This window comes from Zingiber officinale, chromosome 7B, assembly GCF_018446385.1.
Source record: "Zingiber officinale cultivar Zhangliang chromosome 7B, Zo_v1.1, whole genome shotgun sequence".
Classification (NCBI taxonomy): Eukaryota; Viridiplantae; Streptophyta; class Magnoliopsida; order Zingiberales; family Zingiberaceae; genus Zingiber; species Zingiber officinale.
In genome coordinates this window covers 93,582,692-93,602,558 of record NC_055999.1, presented here as the reverse complement: position 1 = coordinate 93,602,558, position 19,867 = coordinate 93,582,692, and the positions used below count along the sequence as shown (strand labels likewise).

Here is a 19,867-nt window from a genome sequence, read left to right as displayed (position 1 = left end):
TTGATCTTTGTTATAATTTTGAAATAAAAATAGTACTTTTCATCCAACATAAGTACTCGTTTGTGTTCATTTATATTTAAAATACATGTTTATGTATACATTTAATTGTAGAAAACTTTTTCGAAGTAAAATGTTGAAGATATGAAATATTTTTTAATTCTTTTAAAAAATTTTGATAGGTCCGCGGGTTGGCCCGCCCCGCCCCGCCAAATGGTTAACCCGTCACGGGCCGACCCGCCCCGCCACGGATTGGCCCGTCTGACAGCTCTACTTATTCCTGCCGTGGCTGTTTCCTTCTTCCTTCTGCCCCCTTTCGCTTCTTCGTTCGTCCTCTTGCCGTCTCCTTGAGTCCTCGTCCTTCTGCGGTGATCGCGATCGATCGATCTCTGGTGCAGGATTACATTTCGTCTCTTGGCGCGATCGCTTGGCTGAGCTTCCCCCTCGCAGTACAGTCGCGCTCCTCCGCTGGTGCTTTCTTCTTTCCCTGGTTTGGTCTTTTCTTATCTTCGTTCTGGCTTTGGTTTTAGATTTAAATCGATATTGATATACTGTTTCTCGAGATTGCATGTTAATAAATTGGGTACCTGAGAGCGAGCGAGCTTTTCCGTCCTGAGTTTTCGGGATTGGATGCGATCTTCTAATTGTGAAACAAATCTTGTCGAATTCCTTCCCTTTTCGAATGAGTTTCAGACGATTTGAGGTTTTTGGACTAGTTTGCGGTGGGCTTCAGACGGAAGTCCGATTTCTCGGATCAAATTGTATCGATGTTGGCTGATTCGGTCGTTTAATTTGACCTATCTAGATTTGCAATTGAACGTTCCTGTAAACTTGAATTAGGATGATTGTTTTGTGTCTAGGCCTCGTGAATTGGACCATAACAATTACAATAATCAAATGTCTGTGTTCATAAGACTGCTTTACGATGAATTTGTTGTGTGGTAGATTCATTGAAACTCGCACACAGATTTTAGTGGCCTACAGTTTTTTACAGGACGATCTCCATGTCAAAAAGCTCAAATTTCCACCTAAAGTTATTAAAGTATACGCATAACCTTACTCTTGTTTGATTTCTAAATGCCTGTCAGACATGGGTCGTGTAAAACTATTGCGAATGATGCTTTGATGCGAGTTCCTTTGGTGGGCAGATCCACCACCTCAGCGGCCCCCTAGAGCCGACCCCATGGGTATGGAGGGAGGTAAATTCAGATACATAGGCGGGAAGCGCATGGTGAGGTGAATTCTAGGTGGGTATGCGAGTACCTTTGGTGGATGGTGAACTCTTTGTCTTGCTGGCAGCTTGTTGGTGCGGCGGGATCTTCGGTACAGTGACTGACGACTACATGTCGGTGACAAGCATACCCAAGGATGTGTCGCTTAACTCAAAGTGGTGCATCACTTGCCTGAGTGAGTAGCTCTCCTGAAGGGATGCTTACACTACGTGAAGGGGTTCATCTACGCTAAGTGGTGTCTTGAAAACCCAAAGGAGAACATCAATTTGAAGGGATGAATCAACAACCTTGAAGGGTGTTCTAGCAAAATTGAAGAGAGACTATCGTGAGACAATCGACACTGGTGCGCTAGCAAAGCTTGTGAACAATTTATAGATAAAATTATTTAATAGCTTGTCTAAATCATGATTTTATTTATTTTTGTTTAAATATATATAATATAAATATTTACAATTTTTTGTAATAATTTCTATTATCTAGAATATGTTAACAATAACAACCAACCCTTATCCCATTAGGTGGGGTTGACTATCTAGAATTAAAATTGACAAAAATAATATAAACTTAGTTTATTAAATCAATGCGTCAATTAAATTATAAAGACAATAGTATCTTGATAATTAAATTAATTGAGCTTGATAACAAGATTGAGATACAATTTTTAATAAACAAGCTTGAAGAAGCTCAATAAGTAAATGAACAAGATTGAACATAGTCTAGCTCAGGTCAGCTACCTCTAATTTTATAATGTTGACTGTTTAGGTCTTGCCTACCTCCTAGGCACTAGGAAATGGGTTGATTGCCTACTGCCTGGAATTGTATTTTAATATCTTGCTGTAGATTTTAACTTTTTCAAGTTTTGTCTTGGAGAAGTTAAAGCGCACCTGCACTCTATTAAGCAGTTGGTTATCTAGAATGGAATTGTTTTGCTCTTCTTTTTTCTCATTCTGAATTTTCAATTGATACTAGTGTTTGTTATAATTTGCATCTCATTTTTCTCTTCTTGATGGCCTGGTAGCTTTCAAGGTCATTTTATTTAGCTTCTTTGCTTCCTATTCTCCAGGGTTAAGATGGTGAAATTGACAATGATAGCACGTGTTACTGATGGCCTACCTTTAGCGGAAGGATTAGATGATGGTCGTGACCAGAAAGATGCTGATTTTTACAAACAGCAAGCGAAGATTTTATTTAAGAATCTCTCAAAAGGTCACTATGAGGCTTCTAGGATGTCAATTGAGACTGGTCCATATTTCTTCCAGTATCCTAATTCAATGGGTGGCTATTTTCTCAGTATTCCTGATATCTAGCAAGCGATAAAGCATTTGTCTTTAGAATCTTGTGAAGCAGCTCATAGGTAATGGGAATAATCAGGGAGCATAGTTCTTACAATAAACTCTCATATAATTTTTAGTTTTCTGTAAAAGGGCAGCCCTGTGCATGAAGCTCCCGCTATACGGGGTCTCGGGGAAGGATCCATTGTATGCAGCCTTATCTTTTTGCAAGAGGTTGTTTTCAGGATTCGAACCTGTGACCTTTTGGTCACAAAGCAACAACTTTACCATTGCGCCAAGGCTCCCCTTCAATTTTTAGTTTTCTGTATTTAACATTATTCATGGGCCTTCATTAGTAGAAGGTGTACATTTCTTTTCTTGATGGAATCTTGTTTAGGAGATATTTGACACATTGCTTCTTGCAAGTAGTATCTGTTGAGGATCCTATCCAACTTGAAATAGTTTGCATGTTAAAGCTTGTTGTTGTTGACAACATGACTCTGTCCTTTGTGATGTTTGCAATAGATCACCACCAATTGGATACATCATTGCACCTAATTTTATTTCGTTTCACTGCTTAAAACAAAAGCCTTTAAAACTTGTGCTAGTATTTAGCAGCTCTCTGATGTTATAAAAGATATTTGATTATGTTAAGTAATTATTTTGTTTTCTTTTAATAACTGTGATTATGTGGTCATATCTCAAATGTGATACATTCTTCTACATTTCTCTTTAACTCATTCACTTAGCTACATTATTGAGGGTCGTGTTTGCTATCTTACAATGTGTGATCGTTCTTACCCCAAGAAGCTTGCTTTCCAATACTTGGAAGACCTCAAGAATGAGTTTGAAAGGGTCAATGGGAATCAGATTGAAACTGCTGCAAGACCTTATGCCTTTATCAAATTTGGTACAATATTCATCTACAACAATCATCAGTGTATTTTCCTAACTACATTCCAACTTAAACGTTTAGTGCTTGCTTTATGTAGACACTTTCATACAGAAGACTAAGAAACTCTATCTGGACACTCGAACACAGAGAAATATTGCTAAGTTGAATGATGAACTGTATGAAGTCCACCAAATAATGACGCGGAATGTGCAGGAGGTTCTTGGTGTTGGCGAAAAATTAGACCGTAAGTTTTGTAACTCAACTGTTTCATTACATGTGTATGGTACTTGAGAGTAATTAGTGAATGATGATGTTAAAATAAAATGAGTACTCATCAAACAATTAGTCCATTTCTGAGCTTTAAAAAAGTTTTTCTCTTTTCCAATCTGTAATGGACCAATCGAATCTTAACTTTTCACCTTGTTTTAACACAAATTTCTCATTTTTGTTTACTTCTTGTCCCCATTTCAAGCAATATGTGCTTCAATTTAAAGAATGTTATAATTTGGGAACAGAACACTTAGAAAAGGTTTTCTACTTGCATCCTAACAAATATGGAATCTTTGCAGAGGTCAGTGAATTATCAAGTAGGCTAACATCTGAGTCTCGAATCTATGCTGACAAGGCTAAAGATCTAAATCGACAGGTAATAATATGCTAAACATTTTACTTAGATCTGTTTCTCATTTTATTTGTTTAATCATTTTACCTTTGAATTATAACTTTATATAAGTACTATATGAAAGCGTCAAAATTTTGTTGATAGATTGATAGGTTATTTCAAACAATAGTTTCTCTTCTACCTTGGCTTCTGTTCCATTACAAAACTATTTTAGCTGTGGTTGCTTCCGAACTTGATGCCTCAGATGGTACTTTACAAACATTGTGATATTCCAGAAGTGCAATTTTTAACAGTGCCCTTATATTCCTGTATGCTTGGTTTACTTGATGGATGACTAGGAGGGGGAGCGGTGGTGGAGGGTAAATAACACAAAAATGGATTACCATTCCATGATATAATTCTTTCCAAGCTTTAAAATCTCCACCCAAGCTAGAGTATTAGTCCCCAGTCAAAACAAGATATATCAGTGGTGCCAACATGTATTGAGATGGTGCCAACCGGCACCAATTAGGAGGGAGAATTGAAGAGGGAAGAAGTAACGTGGGCGATGACTTCATTGCAAAATCCTATCTCATGGATGCACCTTGCTGAATCCTAGTTGTTGCTCGTCTTGCAAAGCAAGGCTTTTGAATCTGGTGGCAGCTCATGTAACCGAGGAAGATCTTTTCCCTCCTTGATTTTGCATCAAGCCTTCCGCTATGACTCTAATGACAGCTTCAGGGACTGAAGAAGGCGTTCGCAACTCTCCCTTACTTGTACTGGGTGTATCTGTTTTAGTCAATGTGTTATGGTTCCGAGTGCAGGATTAAGTCATAGGTCGAGATCCGGATCCGTACTTAGTCATGCAACACATAAGGGGGAAGGGAGGGGGAAAGTGTAGCAATCTAAATGCATGAATTAAAACGTAAACGGTAAACACTTACAGCAATCTCTCGCAGATTTGCAATTGATGACGGTGTGATCTTCAGACTTGCTGTTGGAAGAGTAATTACAAAATCGAAAAACTCTTTGCAATTTCACAAACCAAATCCCGCAGCCTCGGATACTACAACTCCTCAACTCTTCCACACCCCGTGAACCACCCTTGGACGCACCTTTGGGAATTATCTCAAGGGTAAAAGGGACTTTTTCCTAAAAGAAAGTGGACAACGTGGGCATGCCCACATTCCCATTTCCTACATCTCCCATTCGTCCAAGGTAAGTCACTAAGACTAGTTTGTCCAGGTAAGTTGCTAAAACCAGTTAGTCACAAAGACGAAATAAGTCACATAAAGAAAATCTAATCCATACTTAGAGAAAATAGTTCGTGCGACAGCAAGCACACTGAGTGATAGATGCTAAGAAGATTGTTACACCTTACATAGCTGCTCTTTGAGCAATCAATGCTAACAAAGTTGTTACACTATATTAGCCGCTCTTCCAAATGAATCAGAGACTTTCTCATAATGGCACATAGCCTCTCTGTTCTGGTGGCACATAGCCTTTATCCAGGAAACATCCAATCTCCCAGTGGCACACCGCTATTCTTTTAGAGATATTCATATCTTGCTATTTACCCAGTTTAAATAATCTTCATTTACATCAATATGAACATCTCTAATCCCTTAAAATGACTATTATGTCAAAAGCATGTTCCATATTCAATATTTAGTATTTACAATCATTTCTATACATAACAGAAATGGGTCGACTAGTGAATAAAATCAAGATATGTAAATCTATTTAATCTTCTTTTTTAGCTAGAATCTATTCATTCTAATCAGTCGTTTTCCTAGTTATGCTCCATAGACCGAATCATCCATAGCAGAATACATGCTAAAGTAGCAGATACTGATTTAAACTTGAAAATAGTTAAATAGTCACTAAGGACAAAACTGAGATTAACTTATAATCTCAAAGGTCTTACATTGGTGAGAAATAGGGATCCATTCTCCTATTATCTTTATTGTTGCAATAGCATATGTGGTATGAATCACATGCTACGATGTTAATCTCTTTATTAAAAAGAATGCATGTTTTCCTCAAATTTAACATCGTACAGATTTTGATTGTCTAATCCTGAATTCAACATATGAATTCCAATCTAGCTTTCAACAGGTTCAGTAAATGGTGGATTCATTTACTTCGATCATTATTCAACATAAATAATTTCATCTTGACATAATTATCAAAGCAACCTTAACTTATGGATTTGTTTCTGTTCACAGTTACGTAAGTTGTCTCATAAGTAACGGTCTTAGCTCTATTTGTACTTAACAATCAAAGATGATTATCCATGTGAGTGGACCTATCTCAACCTGCCACATGCTCACCGAGATCTTATATAAATGTAACAAAATCATATGCACTGAATAAATTATGGCAAATTATATAATTAAATCACAATATCTGATTATTATTACAATATTGTTACATTCTACGAAGTTCCAAAGACTTTATATGTTCTTTAAATGACTCTCTAGTAATTAATTTAGTAAAAGGATCTATAAGCATGACACGTGTAGAGATATACTCAAGAATTACTTTTCTTTTAGCCACAATATCCCTCACAAAATTATACTTTATAGCTATATGTTTGCTTTTGCTGTGATATTTGAGATTTTTAGAAAAAATTATTGCAGCTTGACTGTCAGTTACTGGACTCCGCGGTCCTCAGCAATTTTCAGATGCTTCAGAAATCTTCTCAATCAGACTGCTTCTTACACAGCCGCTGAACATGCCACATATTCAGCTTCCATAGTTGATAAAGCTACACAAGCTTGTTTCTTGTTGTTCCATGAAATGATATCACCATTCAATAAGAATACATAGTTTGATGTGGATTTTTTATTATTCAGGTTCCCGGCCCAATCTACATCTAAATAACCTTTCAGACTCATGTCTGATCCTTGAAAACAGAGACAATAATTTATTATTGCCTTCAGATATCTGAATATCCTTTTTACCGCCTTCCAGTGCCTTGGTCCTAGGTTTAACTGGAATCCAACAGCATAGCTGATATTGGGGCGTGTACACAACGATGTACATCAAACTACCAATAACACCGGCATATGATTTTTTATTCATCTAAGCTATTTTCTCTGGAATTTTGGGACACATACTCTTGCTCAAAATAGTACTTTTCACAATAGGTGTATATTCTACGTTGTAATTAGATATACTGAAATGATGTAGCATCTTATTTATATAAGACTCTTGCGACAGACCCAAAAGTCTTTTAGGACGATCTCTAGTGATCTTCACCCCTAAGATGTACTCAGCTTCTCCCATATCGGTTGTATCAAATTGTGATAACAGTCACTTCTTGATTTTATTCACATACCCAATGTCTTTTCCAGCTATTAGCATATTATCAACATGTAATGATAAAATGACATACTTTCCTTTTTTCCTTTTCAAGAAAATGCAATGATCTTCATTGATCATGTCAAAACCATAAGATAAAACGACTTTGTTAAATCTTATGTTCTATTGTCTTGACGCTTACTTTAGCCCATATATAGACTTTTTAAGTCTACATACTTTCTCCTCTTGCCCTTCAGCAATGAAACCTTCTTACTGAACCATATAGATTTCTTCGTCAAGCTTACCATTAAGGAAAGCGGTTTTTACATCAATTTGATGTAATTCCAAGTCATAATGTGTTACAAAGGCCAAAATAACTCGTATTGATATAATTTCACTATGGGAGAAAATGTTTCTTCAAAGTCAATACTTTCCATTTGGTTATATCCTTTTGCAACTAAACTAGCTTTGTATCTGTTAATCGATCCATCAGCTTTCCTCTTTATTTTGAAAATCTACTTATTCTCAATAACTTTTGGACCCAGAGGAAGATTGACTAAGTCTCAAACATTATTCTGATTAATAGACTTCATCTCTTCAACCATTGTAGCTTTCAATTTTTTTCTAACTCTATATCCCAATGCTTCTTCAATGGATTGAGGTTCATCATCGTCAATTGGAAGTGTTATCAATGTCTCATTCTCAATATCAAACTTCTTCTTAGGTTTGATTTTACAAACACTTCTTCGTAAGTTGGGTTGTTGAGAAGTCAACTCATGACTTGACATATCACACCCACTCGGTTGACTAGATTCAGGCATCCCCTTTGACGTCTCTCTTGTTGATAATAGCTCATCCTCCTAAAATAGGGAACTCTTTTATCAACATCATCTTTGGTTGGAAACTCTGTTTCTAGAAAAGTCGCATCCCTCGAATCATAAACATAAGCACTTTGTTATGTATATAGGTCGCAGTTAATAATACATCTCCCCAATAGGAGATGAGCAAATTAGCCTGCGCCATCATAGATCTAACCATCTCAAGAAGAGTCCTATTTTTTTTTTTAGCTATCCCATTTTGCTGTGAAGTTCCAGGGATTGTCTCTAATAATCCTTCTATCATTACATATTGTCTTGAACATATCAAACAAATATTTCCCTCCACTGTCAATGCGTAAAGTCTTAACTTTACGTTCTGTTTGATTCTCAACTTCGTTCATATAACAAATGAAGCAATCCAATGTTTTAGATTTATGAGAAATTAAATACACATGACCGAAACAAGAGAAATCGTCAATAAATGTAATGAAATAGGAAGCTCCATGTCTAGCCTTCACATTCGTTGGACTACAAATATCCGAATGAATTAACTGCAATGGTATTCAACTCTTGTAGTCTTACTAAATGGTTTCCTAATTGCTTTTCCAGCAAGACAATGCTCATCTATTGACAAGTGAATCTTAGCCTCAGTGCCTAATAGACTCTCTCTAGCCAACCGATTCATACGTTCTTGTCCTATGTGTCCTAATCTAGTATGTCAAACCTCATCAGTTATATTTGCATCACTAGTTAGAGCAATGTTCGAAAAACAACCCTTAATAGCATAATTAACATCTGGTTCTACATCAAAAATAATAAAACCATTTGTTAAAAAATCATATCCGATTGGCACTGAGTCAATCTTAAGTTTAACACATTGGCTGTAAAAATTAATGCAATACCCTAAATCAAGAAGACATGTCACGGAAATAAGATTCCATCGAATTTCAGGAGCATACAAGATATCATGTAGAAACAAAACACTACCACCACAGAGGTTTAGTTTGCAAGTGTCGATTCCTTTGACTTTAACTCTTGGATTGTTTCCCACATAGAGTCACTTGTTGCCAGCTGGTACTCGACGATACTCTACAAATGTAACTCGCTCCCGAGCTACATGGTTTGTTGCTCCCGAATCTATAATCCACAAAGGATAAAAATCAACTAACAACACTGAACTAGCAACAAAATGCTCAGGAAAAAAAACACACTTGGATTTATCTTTTTCGGCTCAGTGCACTCCCGAACAAAATGACCTTTCTTGTCGTAGTTAAAACAAGTCAACTTATTTTTAGGTTTCTTTCCAGTCTTCTTTCCTATCTTCTTGATTGGGTCATGTCCCACAGTAGTAGCTTCTTTCTTCTTACCCTTCCCTTTCTAATAATTTCTTTTTCATGGATCCAGATGATTCAAACCACATTGGCTAGTCCAGAAATCCTTACGGATTCAACTCCCTCCGCCTCTAATTCTACATAGCGTGAAACGTCAGTGAAAGTCTTGATACTCTCACTGTGAGTTAGGGTCTGCTTCATGGTCTCCCAAGAATCTAGAAGGGAAGGAATAACTGCTTGAATCTGTTGTTCATCGGTCAACTCATGACCAGCAATTTTAAACTCCCGAATCATGTTCGACATCTCTCTAAAGTGTTGAACCATCGAAACATTCAAACACTTCTTGTAGCTGTCAAACTTGATCGTCAACTGTCGAAGCTTGCTGAGACTTACTCCACTGTATTTTCCTTAAGGGTTACCCAGATTGCATGAGTCGAAAGATATGCCTCATACTCAAAAGCTAGGTCATCTACTATTGAACTAATCAATATGCCCTTTGTAGTGGAGTCTTTTTTCTTCCATGCATTATAGGCATCAATATCTCGTCTGTGCAGTGGGATCATCTACAAGTTTTACCGTAACCTGATTTACAGCCTCAAGAACTTCTTGTTTCTCAAGAACTTCTTGTTCCTTAAGTACATACTGTATCCTGAGATATCAGATCTTATAGTTATCCCTATTAAGTTTTTCACTCTTGTTGAGTTCAGCTATAATATTTTTAACTGTCATAATTTATCATAAATAAAACATTATTTAGTATTCAGTGTAATTCATATGCATGCAATTTATGATTGACTCAATATTAATTTGAGTTAATTTATAAAAACAAGTGATAGCTATGTTTTCACTCATCATTTGTATAATCAATCAAATCAATATTGATCAATTCTATTACACACATCCTAACAAATAAACTAATTATTATATCATGATTTCTTTAATTAAATGAACTAATCATTTAATAAAATGAATTAATCATTTATCATGTAGAGTAAACAGTATAATTAAACATATTAATGAACATAACATTAACATAAAGATATGCTGCATATTGTTAACATATAACAAACTGACATGAACTAAATGGACTAATATTGTTCATACATAATGATAATAACAATAACATAACTCTAATAAATTAGATAGGGTAACACTACTCCCACTAGGACAAACTGTCACGCCCCAGAGGAGTCCCTGTCCGAAGAAATTTCGGCAGCATCTCCCCTGTACGGCGGACAATTTGAAACTTCTACATAACCCATATACCTCAGCCACAGGCGGCTGGAATAATAACAGTAAATAAAATCAATCACCACGCAATTTATATATGTATTCAGCCTCTGGCTGTCACAACCACGCAGTTAATAAAATAAACAACATAGTAACAATCTGACTCGAAATCAACCCTACTCAACTACACTCGTAAAGCCTAAATCCGATTTTTCTTACCTCTTCTGCCGTCCAGGCAGGCATGTAGTAGTATAAAATCGAAAACAAATCCATCAACGAGACAAAGTATATAATATCTAAGTATTCAACATCCAAATCCAAATATAGTCAAGTGAGAATCAAAAACAATACAAACGATAGCAAATAGCTGGAGGTCTGCAGGGAACTAGCAACTGGAACTCCCTCCTGACAGCATCAACCTGAAAATAACAACAATGGAGGCGGGGTGAGTCCAACACTCAGCAGGTACAGTTGATATGCAAAGTAAAGAAATAACACTTAGCACTAATCATGCGTACAGTCTTCTGACAATAATAAAGATAGATGCAAATCAAGAGAACAGAGAGAAACTGTACTAACCAGACCGGTAAAAGGACAAACAAGAAGGTATAAGACCAGATGCGTATCGCCAATCAAGGTATCCAATGCGGATATAAGTGCAACAAACACAAACACAAACAATAAATGCATCGTGCGTATGATGCGATGTCATGGTCACCCCGACGCCACCACCAACTCACAATGTGGGACCGAGTGGGTGTGACAACCGCACTCTGCAACACTACTCGATGAGTGATCGAGTGGGACGGATCTGTCGAGTACATACATACTCCTACCCCAAATCATAAATGGGGAGCGTAATGCTCTCATCTCCGGGAGGAATCTCAGACGTGCTACACGATGCGTCACACTACCCATGAGCGGATCAACGGAGCACCGGAAGAGTCAAACTGACGTGCTACCACGCGTGTCACGCTACCCACGAGCGTCACAACGGAGCACCGAACAGTGATGAAAGTGCTCGACAATAAAGGAGCAATCAATCACTCAGCATGCAATCATGCGAATGGTGCATGTCACTAAACATGATAATATACTAAACCAATCTCTGGACATATCATAATGTGCACCAAAGCGAATGAATCATATCAAGGTATCTGATCATATAAGGTAACAAACCTAGGTCCTGACATGGTAAAATATTGTTATATCACTACCCATGAGCATGTGGAATCAGGTACATATCCATACAAGATGTAAACAAACAATCAATCAACAGGTAGCATGTATTGGGTAGTGATTAACCGAAACAAGTAAGAAACACAATTAATGCATCTTGTTAATTTAATTACTAAGCATATCAAAGACAATAAGTCAAAAGTACCCGCCTCCGAAAAAATAGAAAGGTCCAATCTGACTCCGAGATACTCGTCTCGCGTCAAAGTCCTGTGTTAAATCGTACAGTTTAGCTAATTTAATTATAAACAAATAGCTAAACTAATTTCTAATCCACTGACCAGTTAGGGTTAGTTTCATTAACCCCAACTACACTGTTATACAACTTATAAACCTAAATCAATAATTATTGCTAACACAACTAGCAATAATCTAACACAAAGATCAAAACCATAATCCTTACCTCAAATCAACCGCTGCTGGAAGTCACAAAGTTGTTGCCCAATTAGGATTGTTTACAGCCAGCAAAGATAAATTGCTGCTGGAACAAAACGAACAAACCAAAACAGTAATTAATCCATATTCTTAAACATACAGAATTTCCAACCAAGCTACAACAAGGACAATCCATTTTCCTACATCTTACCTAGGTTGACACCCGTTGCAGAAGCCAGTAGATACCGAAAGGAGTGGCTGTCCAACCACAGCACAACCCCACAGCAAGTTCTAATGCACCTCACGATCACAATTGCAGCCTTAACTGCAAACCCACAGCATAAAACTTCACCTCACGGCTGAGATCACTGCTGGATATCAGAATGTGACAGGAAGGGTTGCTGCCAGAAATTAGAAACACCCCTCAAAGCACAAAAACCCCACCAATCCGTGACCTAGAGTGGCAGCAAGGAGAGGGTCGGTGTCGGCAGTGGTGGCGGCGCGAGGTGGCTAGGGCAGAGGCATCGGTGTGGGCGCTAGGGTCGGTGTCGCGGGCTGAGGCTAGGGCATAGAGGAGGGGCCGGCGGTGTCGGGCAGTAGCGATGTCGCGTCGGAGAAGAAGCAACCGGCTTCCCTTGTCTCGCGTCGGCTGGCGAAGATGGATCGGCTCGGAGAAGAGGAGTGCGCGCGAGGGAGATGAGGAGAAAGCAGAATAGGAGGTGGCCGAGGGGTTTAAAACTTCGGCGAGGAAGAAACCGCCGGCCGGCGGTTAGGGCACGCCGGCGGTTAGGGCTCGGCGTCGGGAAGAAGAAGGGAAGAGGGCTCGGGTGCGTGAGTGAAGGAGAGAACAGAAACAGCGTCTGGAAAAAGAAATAAGAGAAAAAGAAAAGATAAAGGAAAAAGAAAAAGGAAAAGAAAATAAATCTTTTCCTCATTAAAACAGGGTAGCCTAAACAGGCTTTTCCAGACCCCGTTTTTATCCCCGTGAACTTATCCGTACGAGCTCCGAAAAATTCCCGAAAAATTTCCAAAAATTCCAGAAAATTCCCTTATTCATATTCGCCTATTTTTTCGATATTTTACACAAACACTAGTGTAGTGGCCCACATTATCCCTTTCAACCTAGACTCATTTGTGGCAATCTCAAGTGGGACAGTTTCAGGATTTTCTATCGGATCCAAATTTGGACCCATTTCTGGATCCTCCCCGCACTCTTCCGGATCCGCCTCTGATTCTTCAGGATCTTCTTCTGAATCCTTCTCGGATTCGTCGAGATCCTTCTCTGGATTCTCTTCTGATTCTTCAGGACCCCAAGCTAAATGAAGTAAATGTCTGCACATCTCTGAATATGAGATGTGCCCTTCAGAATCATCCCAAAGTTGGAGTGCTATCTGCCTAAGATGTTCCGACAGTGAATAAACCAGAACCCATCTTCTGTGTGTGTCTTGGACTGGAAACTCTTCTCGCTCGAGTTTTCAAAACAACCGATTGAGTCGACCAATAAGTCATCCGACTCCGTAAACCGGGTCATAATCAAGCTCTTTAATCTCCTCCCAAAGCTCATGTTGTCGTATATCGTGACTAGCCATCTGACAAATTGAAATTAAATAAGTCAGTACAAAACCAACTAACCAGTACAAAACCGGCTTAATTCAAATTATATATGCATAGAACCAACATTATAAATCAAGAAAAATAAATCTTCTCGATTTTTAGGAGTAAGTCTTCTGACCCATCGGACTTGTTGATCAGGAATCCAGATCCTAAGTTCGGTCCATTGTCCTTATTAGAACTAATCTAGTTGGACAGAGATTTTCTATACTTATGTTCTGTTATTGTTTAATCTAAAGTCCATTTCAGCTAATTTCAGACTTATTGATCAAACTCTGGTCCATTTGATCAAATTAATACTTATTGGATTAAGTCCGACCCATTAAAATAAATCCAATCCATTTGATCACATCTAATTTAGCAGACTCAATTTATTCAATCTGATTTGACTGATTTTATTAAATCAACAAGACCAGAATATAATTTAATGAACGTATTCGATCCACAATGATCGGATCAAATGAGTCAGACCTTATGCATTGATATAAATGCATGCAAAAAAAAAGAAAAATTATGCATTCGAAACAAATGACATGCATTAAAAAAAAAACTAAGCTACAGCGTTGATATTAAATGCATGTCAACAGATGCATAAAAAAAACTATTGTTTTTTTATAAAACCCATACGAAACCTAATGTTTCATTTCATCTTCTTCCACCATCAGCCGCCGCCTCAAATTGACCTGAGCAGCCGGCGAAGACTTGATCCCGCTATGACGTGGTTGCTGGACACAGGAGGTGCATTCTTTTGGCGATTGCTTGCAATGTTGTCGACTCAGGGAAAACCGCAACACGTAGTCATATTTTTCCGGTGACTGCGCTCAACTCACGGCCGAACAAGACAGAGACAAACTTCGTTGGGGCCTAGCAACAGTCGCTCATCACGACTCAACCACGAATTCGCCCAGCAAACAAAACGAATAGAAAGTGAGCCGAAAATATGGATTCAACGTAGAGGTAAGAAAAAAATAAAATCTCATGGTTGAAAAGAGAATATGAACCTTATCATATAATTCAAACATGCTTCATCATACTTTAGAATGCATACTGCTCTGATACCAATGTAGCAATCTAAATACATGAATTAAGACGTAAACGGTAAACACTTACAGCGATCTCCCACAGATCTGCATTCGGCGACGGTGTGATCTTTAGACTTGTTGTCAGAAGAGTAATTACAAAATCGAAAAGCTCTCTGCAATCTCACAAACCAAATCTCGCAGCCTCGGATGCTACAACTCCTCAACTCTTTCACACCCCGTGAACCACCCTTGGATGCACCTTGTATAATGGGAATTATCCCAGGGGTAAAAGGGACTTTTTCCCAAAAGAAAGTGGGCAACATGGGCATGCCCACATTCCCATTTTGTACAGAAAAACTCGTCTTAGACAGAGTCCAAATTACTCAGGGGGAAAGACTCATCCTAGACATAGTCCAAATTACTCAATTTTTCTTCCTCTCTTTATTGATAAAAACACTCCTTATATAAGAAGTCAAACATGACACGATTCAGGGAATACCAACCCATAAAGGAAACAAGGAATCAAAAATAGAAAAGCTAATTAAGCCATTATTTATTTCTACTATAGCAGTAGTTAAATTAGGTCATTATTTATTTTCTACTAATTAGGCAATAGCTAATTTATTTCTACTATATCAGTAACTAATTTGCTTCCAACCATAGCGGCGTCCAACAAAGGCTTCCACCTCAACGTCCATATATCATCACTCCCCTCCTTGATGCTGAGCTTGTGCTCAAGCTCGAAAGCGGGGTATAACACCACTAATAGCATGAAGGGAAATTTCCGAATTCACTTCCCCCTCTTCCTCACCTTCTCTGTCATCATCAGATATTTTAATCCAAAACAGGCGTTTACACTTGTGACCAGTGGAGTAGGACTCATCACAGTTAAAATAGAGGCCCTTGGCTCTCCGTTCTGCCATCTCGGCGAGGGTCAGACGCTTGAAGAATGATGTAGGTGGAGTCTCCTTGCTGATGTCGCCCCGTTGTCTTGGTCTTCGCCAAAGGAGGGCCTCCACTGCTGGTGTTGAGCTTAGTTGTGGTCCCTCCCCAATTCGTGTGCAATAATGCTTTCGTTCTAATGCCCTGGCCATATTCATTGCAATGCCCAGGTTTTCAAGCTTCTGTAGTTCGATGTCGATACGGAGATCTTTGACTAGCCCTGCAGTGAACAAGTCAACTTGTTGTTGTTGTCGGAGGTATGAGATCCGGGCGAGGTGGGACTGGAATTGTCGCTGGTAGTCTTGTACTGAGCATGTTGCTTCAGATTTGCTAACTCTCCCAGAGGGTTGTTGCCCATAGGCGGCCCAAAGTGAATATGATAATGATTTTTGAATTGCTTCTAAGTCATATCTAGCTCTTCCTGTTCCATCTGATCAAACCAAAGTTGACCTTCCCCTACTAAGTAGAAGGCAGCAAGGCCAACCTTATCGGTTTTTGTGGTCCTTTGGTTGACAAAGAATTTTTCGCACCTTTTAATCCAACCCAGTGGATCCCCTTCTCCAGGATAGATGGGGAACTCCATCTTTAAGTACCGCGGAATCAAGGTGCCATTAATTGGTGGTTCAGGTCTGACCTCCGAGACTTTGGAAGGGCTACACTCCATGCTAGTAGGGTTGTTTGCGATGGGCACCGGTTGTTGTCCTGACTCTTGAATAGTATGAGATAACTCGGTCATCTGCTCCTTTAGTCCTCGGTGGCGGAAGGTGATCCGCTCCATTAAAAATTTGTTGTTGCGAGATCAATCTTTCCATGAAGGCATCGAGTTTGGATGTGATAGGATCCATGTCAGCCATGATCAGCTCTGATACCAAGTCGTTATGGTCTCGAGTGTAGGATTGAGTCACAGGTTGAAATCCGAATCTGTACTTGGTCATGCATCACGTAAGGGGGAAGGGAGGAGGAAAGACTTGTCCTAGACAAAGTCCAAATTATTCAGAGGAAAGATTCGTCCTAGATGGAGTCCAAATTACTCAATTTTTCTTTTCCTCTTTTTTAATAATAACACTACATGACACGATTCAAGAAATATCAACCCATAAAGGAAACAAGAAATCAAAAATAGAAAAGCTAATTAGGCAATTATTTATTTCTATTATAGCAGTAGTTAAATTAGGCTATTATTTATTTTCTACTAATTATGCAATAAGTAATTTATCTCTACTATAGCAGTAGCTAATTAGGCAGTAACTAATTTGCTTCCAACCCGGCGTCCAACAAGCTTCCACCTCGGCATCCACATCACAATGGGTTGAATAATAACATACCCTCATGCTAATTGGCATGAAATTAGATTTAAATCCTTGATTTTTTATCCTCCGCAATTCTGTAAGGAACGAAAGTGAAAAGATCTATATATATATATATATATATATATAGATATTTTAATCTTAAGTAGCTGGTTATAACTGACTTCCACTGTTCAACCAAATCCGGCTGAAGCAATTTGAAGGAAAGGAAAAGAAACTTTTTCTCTCCCTTCTGCCTCTTCCAAGAAGATAATGAAAAATGTTTTCCCTTCCTAGTTTTCCCCTCTCCTATTTCTTTCTCTCAGAGGAAATAAAACCTTCGTGTTTTGGTTGCAGTAATGGCATAAGAGACCACAAAATATGGCTTCCCAGCTATTAAATTTCACATAAATCTAAATCCACGAGGAAAATGTAATTAGCACTTGTTTTCTTGACCAGAAGTTGCTCTGGTTGGCCAATGTGTCTAATAGTCTCTTCTCAATGTACTTGCTGCCTCAAATTTAGAGAAAGAAAGGAAAGACTCGCACAATTACATACAAAGCTCCATTCATGTATATTGTTTTATCAGTTTTCTTTCTTTGTGAACTAGGATCATGTCATAGGCGAAGTGCATCCCTAATTTTTTTCTTCTGTAACTTCAAGTCTGTTTACATTCCATTTTCTCCATCCAATTAATTTATATCCTCTACTCCTTTACAGGCTTTTATTAGAAAATGGGCTCCCGTTGCCATTGTTCTTGGAGTAGTGATGCTTCTGTTGTGGGTTAGAAAGAAGTTTTGGTGAATTAATCTGATGTTTATATTTAGATACCTTCTCATTCTCTGCACGGTATGCCAATTTTGTGGTGTTGGCCATTTAGAATTAATCTCCCGTTTGATTGTAAAAAAATAGGAAAAAATGGCTTTTCTTTCAACAATTACAAGAATTAAATTGCAATATTACTTCAAAGTCTTAAGCACTGTGCGATGTGATTGTTTCTTTGTTTGGGTTCATGGCCATACTTGAGAACTGTGTGTGTATAATTATAGCGCTTTACCAATCCATGCTGTAGCAATACCTTCACTGAAGTTAATCCTAGAATGTTCATAAAAAATCATTAGAGTAAAATCAAAATTGATAATTTTACTTGATCTTCAAATTGAAACAAAATCAGTAAACCGTTTTTTTTGGGTCAAATTTCATTTATCAGCTTCAAGTTTACCACCTTTACATTGTTATCATTCAAATTGATTACTGGATTCACATTCAAGATAGCTGTCTATCCTAAGACTTATTGTTCTCATATCTGAATATAATTAGGTCACACAAGTGGTTGCAGCCACTTTCTTTCTCTTTTCACAGGTACAAATACTTCCACAGAATTCCACACCAAATGAGGTTCTGACTTTGGATTTTTGTTGAATTCCCTAACCATGCTTGGAATTAATGTGGAAAATGTTGAATCTTCAGTGCCTTTTATTCCATACTTAACACAGTTTCAAACTACTTCTCTATCAAGAGAAAACAATACTGAAAAGGCTCACATCACCGGAACTGAACCAGGGTTTGATTTAGGGCAATTTTTTAATTGCTATCTGAAGTTTTATTAATCTCATAATGTCCTTGATGAAGTATTTTGACGCTAAAATGAGAATATTTTTTATACTAATAATATTTTTTTTCCGGGTGTTTGCTTTCTTAATGTGGTCAGGTAATTTGTTGGGTACGTTTTAAAAGTTTATAGCTGATTTTGCTAAGCAAATGTGTTTGATGGATTCAAACTGTTGACCAGGCTTCTATCAGTTGACTTTGTCATAAACTCAGGCTTTCTTACTGCTGGATGCTGATATTTTTATGAGGTTTTAGGCAGATGCACATTAGTTTTGACTGTTGTTAATAAATTGTGATATACGTTTTTTATGATGCCACTTCATCTAGAAACTAACTGAAATTCAAAGGAGTAGCATGTTTTACTATCCAGATTTGAGAGAATGTTAAGAGAATGTGTAAAATTATTATTAGGATAAAGAGGAAAGATATTAATATCTAAAAGTAAGAAGATGTAGCTCTAAAAATGAAATATACATATTTATGTAAACTTGGAAAAAAGGAATATTTATTTCCAATATTAGAAATTTGGCAATTTATCAAATGATGCACCTAGAAATCTTAATTGATCAAAAGCGTATGTTATTTTGGTATTTATCAAATGACACATTTTTTTCAAGTGGACTTTCCTTTTTATCCTTATGACAAATCTAATTTTTTTTGTCATTTTTATTTTCTCCCTCTTCTTTTTCCTATCTCCTCTTTCATCCTTCCTACGCACGTTGGCATGCTGTTTCTTTTATTTTTCCTTTCCTTTCTTTCTTGTTTTTATTTGCATGCATAGCATAAGCCTAATATACAAATTATATCGGTCTAACGATATTTAAGATTTAGTTAATTTTTTGATAACATTTTAATACATTTAGAGAAGCTAAAATAAATCATGAATAGTAAATTTGAATTCATTGTAATTTTAGAAATCCACAGGAATTGAAATAAGTGCAATCAGAGCTCTCTAGGTCTATTAGTGGATTTTGATCGAAACTCACTAATGGACCTAGAGAGCTCCGATTGTACCTATTTCAGTTTCTATGGATTTCTGATGTTGTAAGGAGTTCAAATATGCTATCTATTGTTTATTTTGACTTTTAGAATATGTTAAAATA

At 37.6% G+C, this 19,867-nt stretch overlaps 1 protein-coding gene across 3 annotated transcripts; it reads left to right on the top strand.

Annotated features, from left to right (window-relative positions):
* The first annotated feature begins 285 nt into the window (after positions 1-285).
* On the top strand, positions 286-18,154 carry LOC122006321 (25.3 kDa vesicle transport protein). 3 transcript variants are annotated; one of them, XM_042561785.1, is made up of 7 exons: positions 286-468; positions 1,086-1,572; positions 2,293-2,487; positions 3,250-3,410; positions 3,493-3,639; positions 3,965-4,041; positions 17,874-18,154. In XM_042561785.1, the coding sequence occupies exons 3-7, from the start codon at positions 2,300-2,302 to the stop codon at positions 17,955-17,957; spliced, it is 657 nt and encodes a 218-aa protein (XP_042417719.1). In that variant the 5' UTR covers positions 286-468; positions 1,086-1,572; positions 2,293-2,299; the 3' UTR covers positions 17,958-18,154. The 3 variants fall into 3 exon arrangements, with proteins under 3 accessions (XP_042417719.1, XP_042417718.1, XP_042417720.1); XM_042561784.1 differs by lacking the exon at positions 1,086-1,572; XM_042561786.1 differs by lacking the exon at positions 1,086-1,572 and having other exon boundaries at positions 286-487.
* Positions 18,155-19,867: the final 1,713 nt, after the last annotated feature.

Coding starts and splice junctions, on each gene's coding strand:
- LOC122006321 (XM_042561784.1), top strand. CDS start 2,300: ATGGTGAAATTGACAATGATAGCACGTGTTACTGATGGCCTACCTTTA. Junction 3,411..3,492: donor TTATGCCTTTATCAAATTTG/GTACAATATTCA, acceptor TGCTTTATGTAG/ACACTTTCATACAGAAGACT. Junction 3,640..3,964: donor TGTTGGCGAAAAATTAGACC/GTAAGTTTTGTA, acceptor GAATCTTTGCAG/AGGTCAGTGAATTATCAAGT.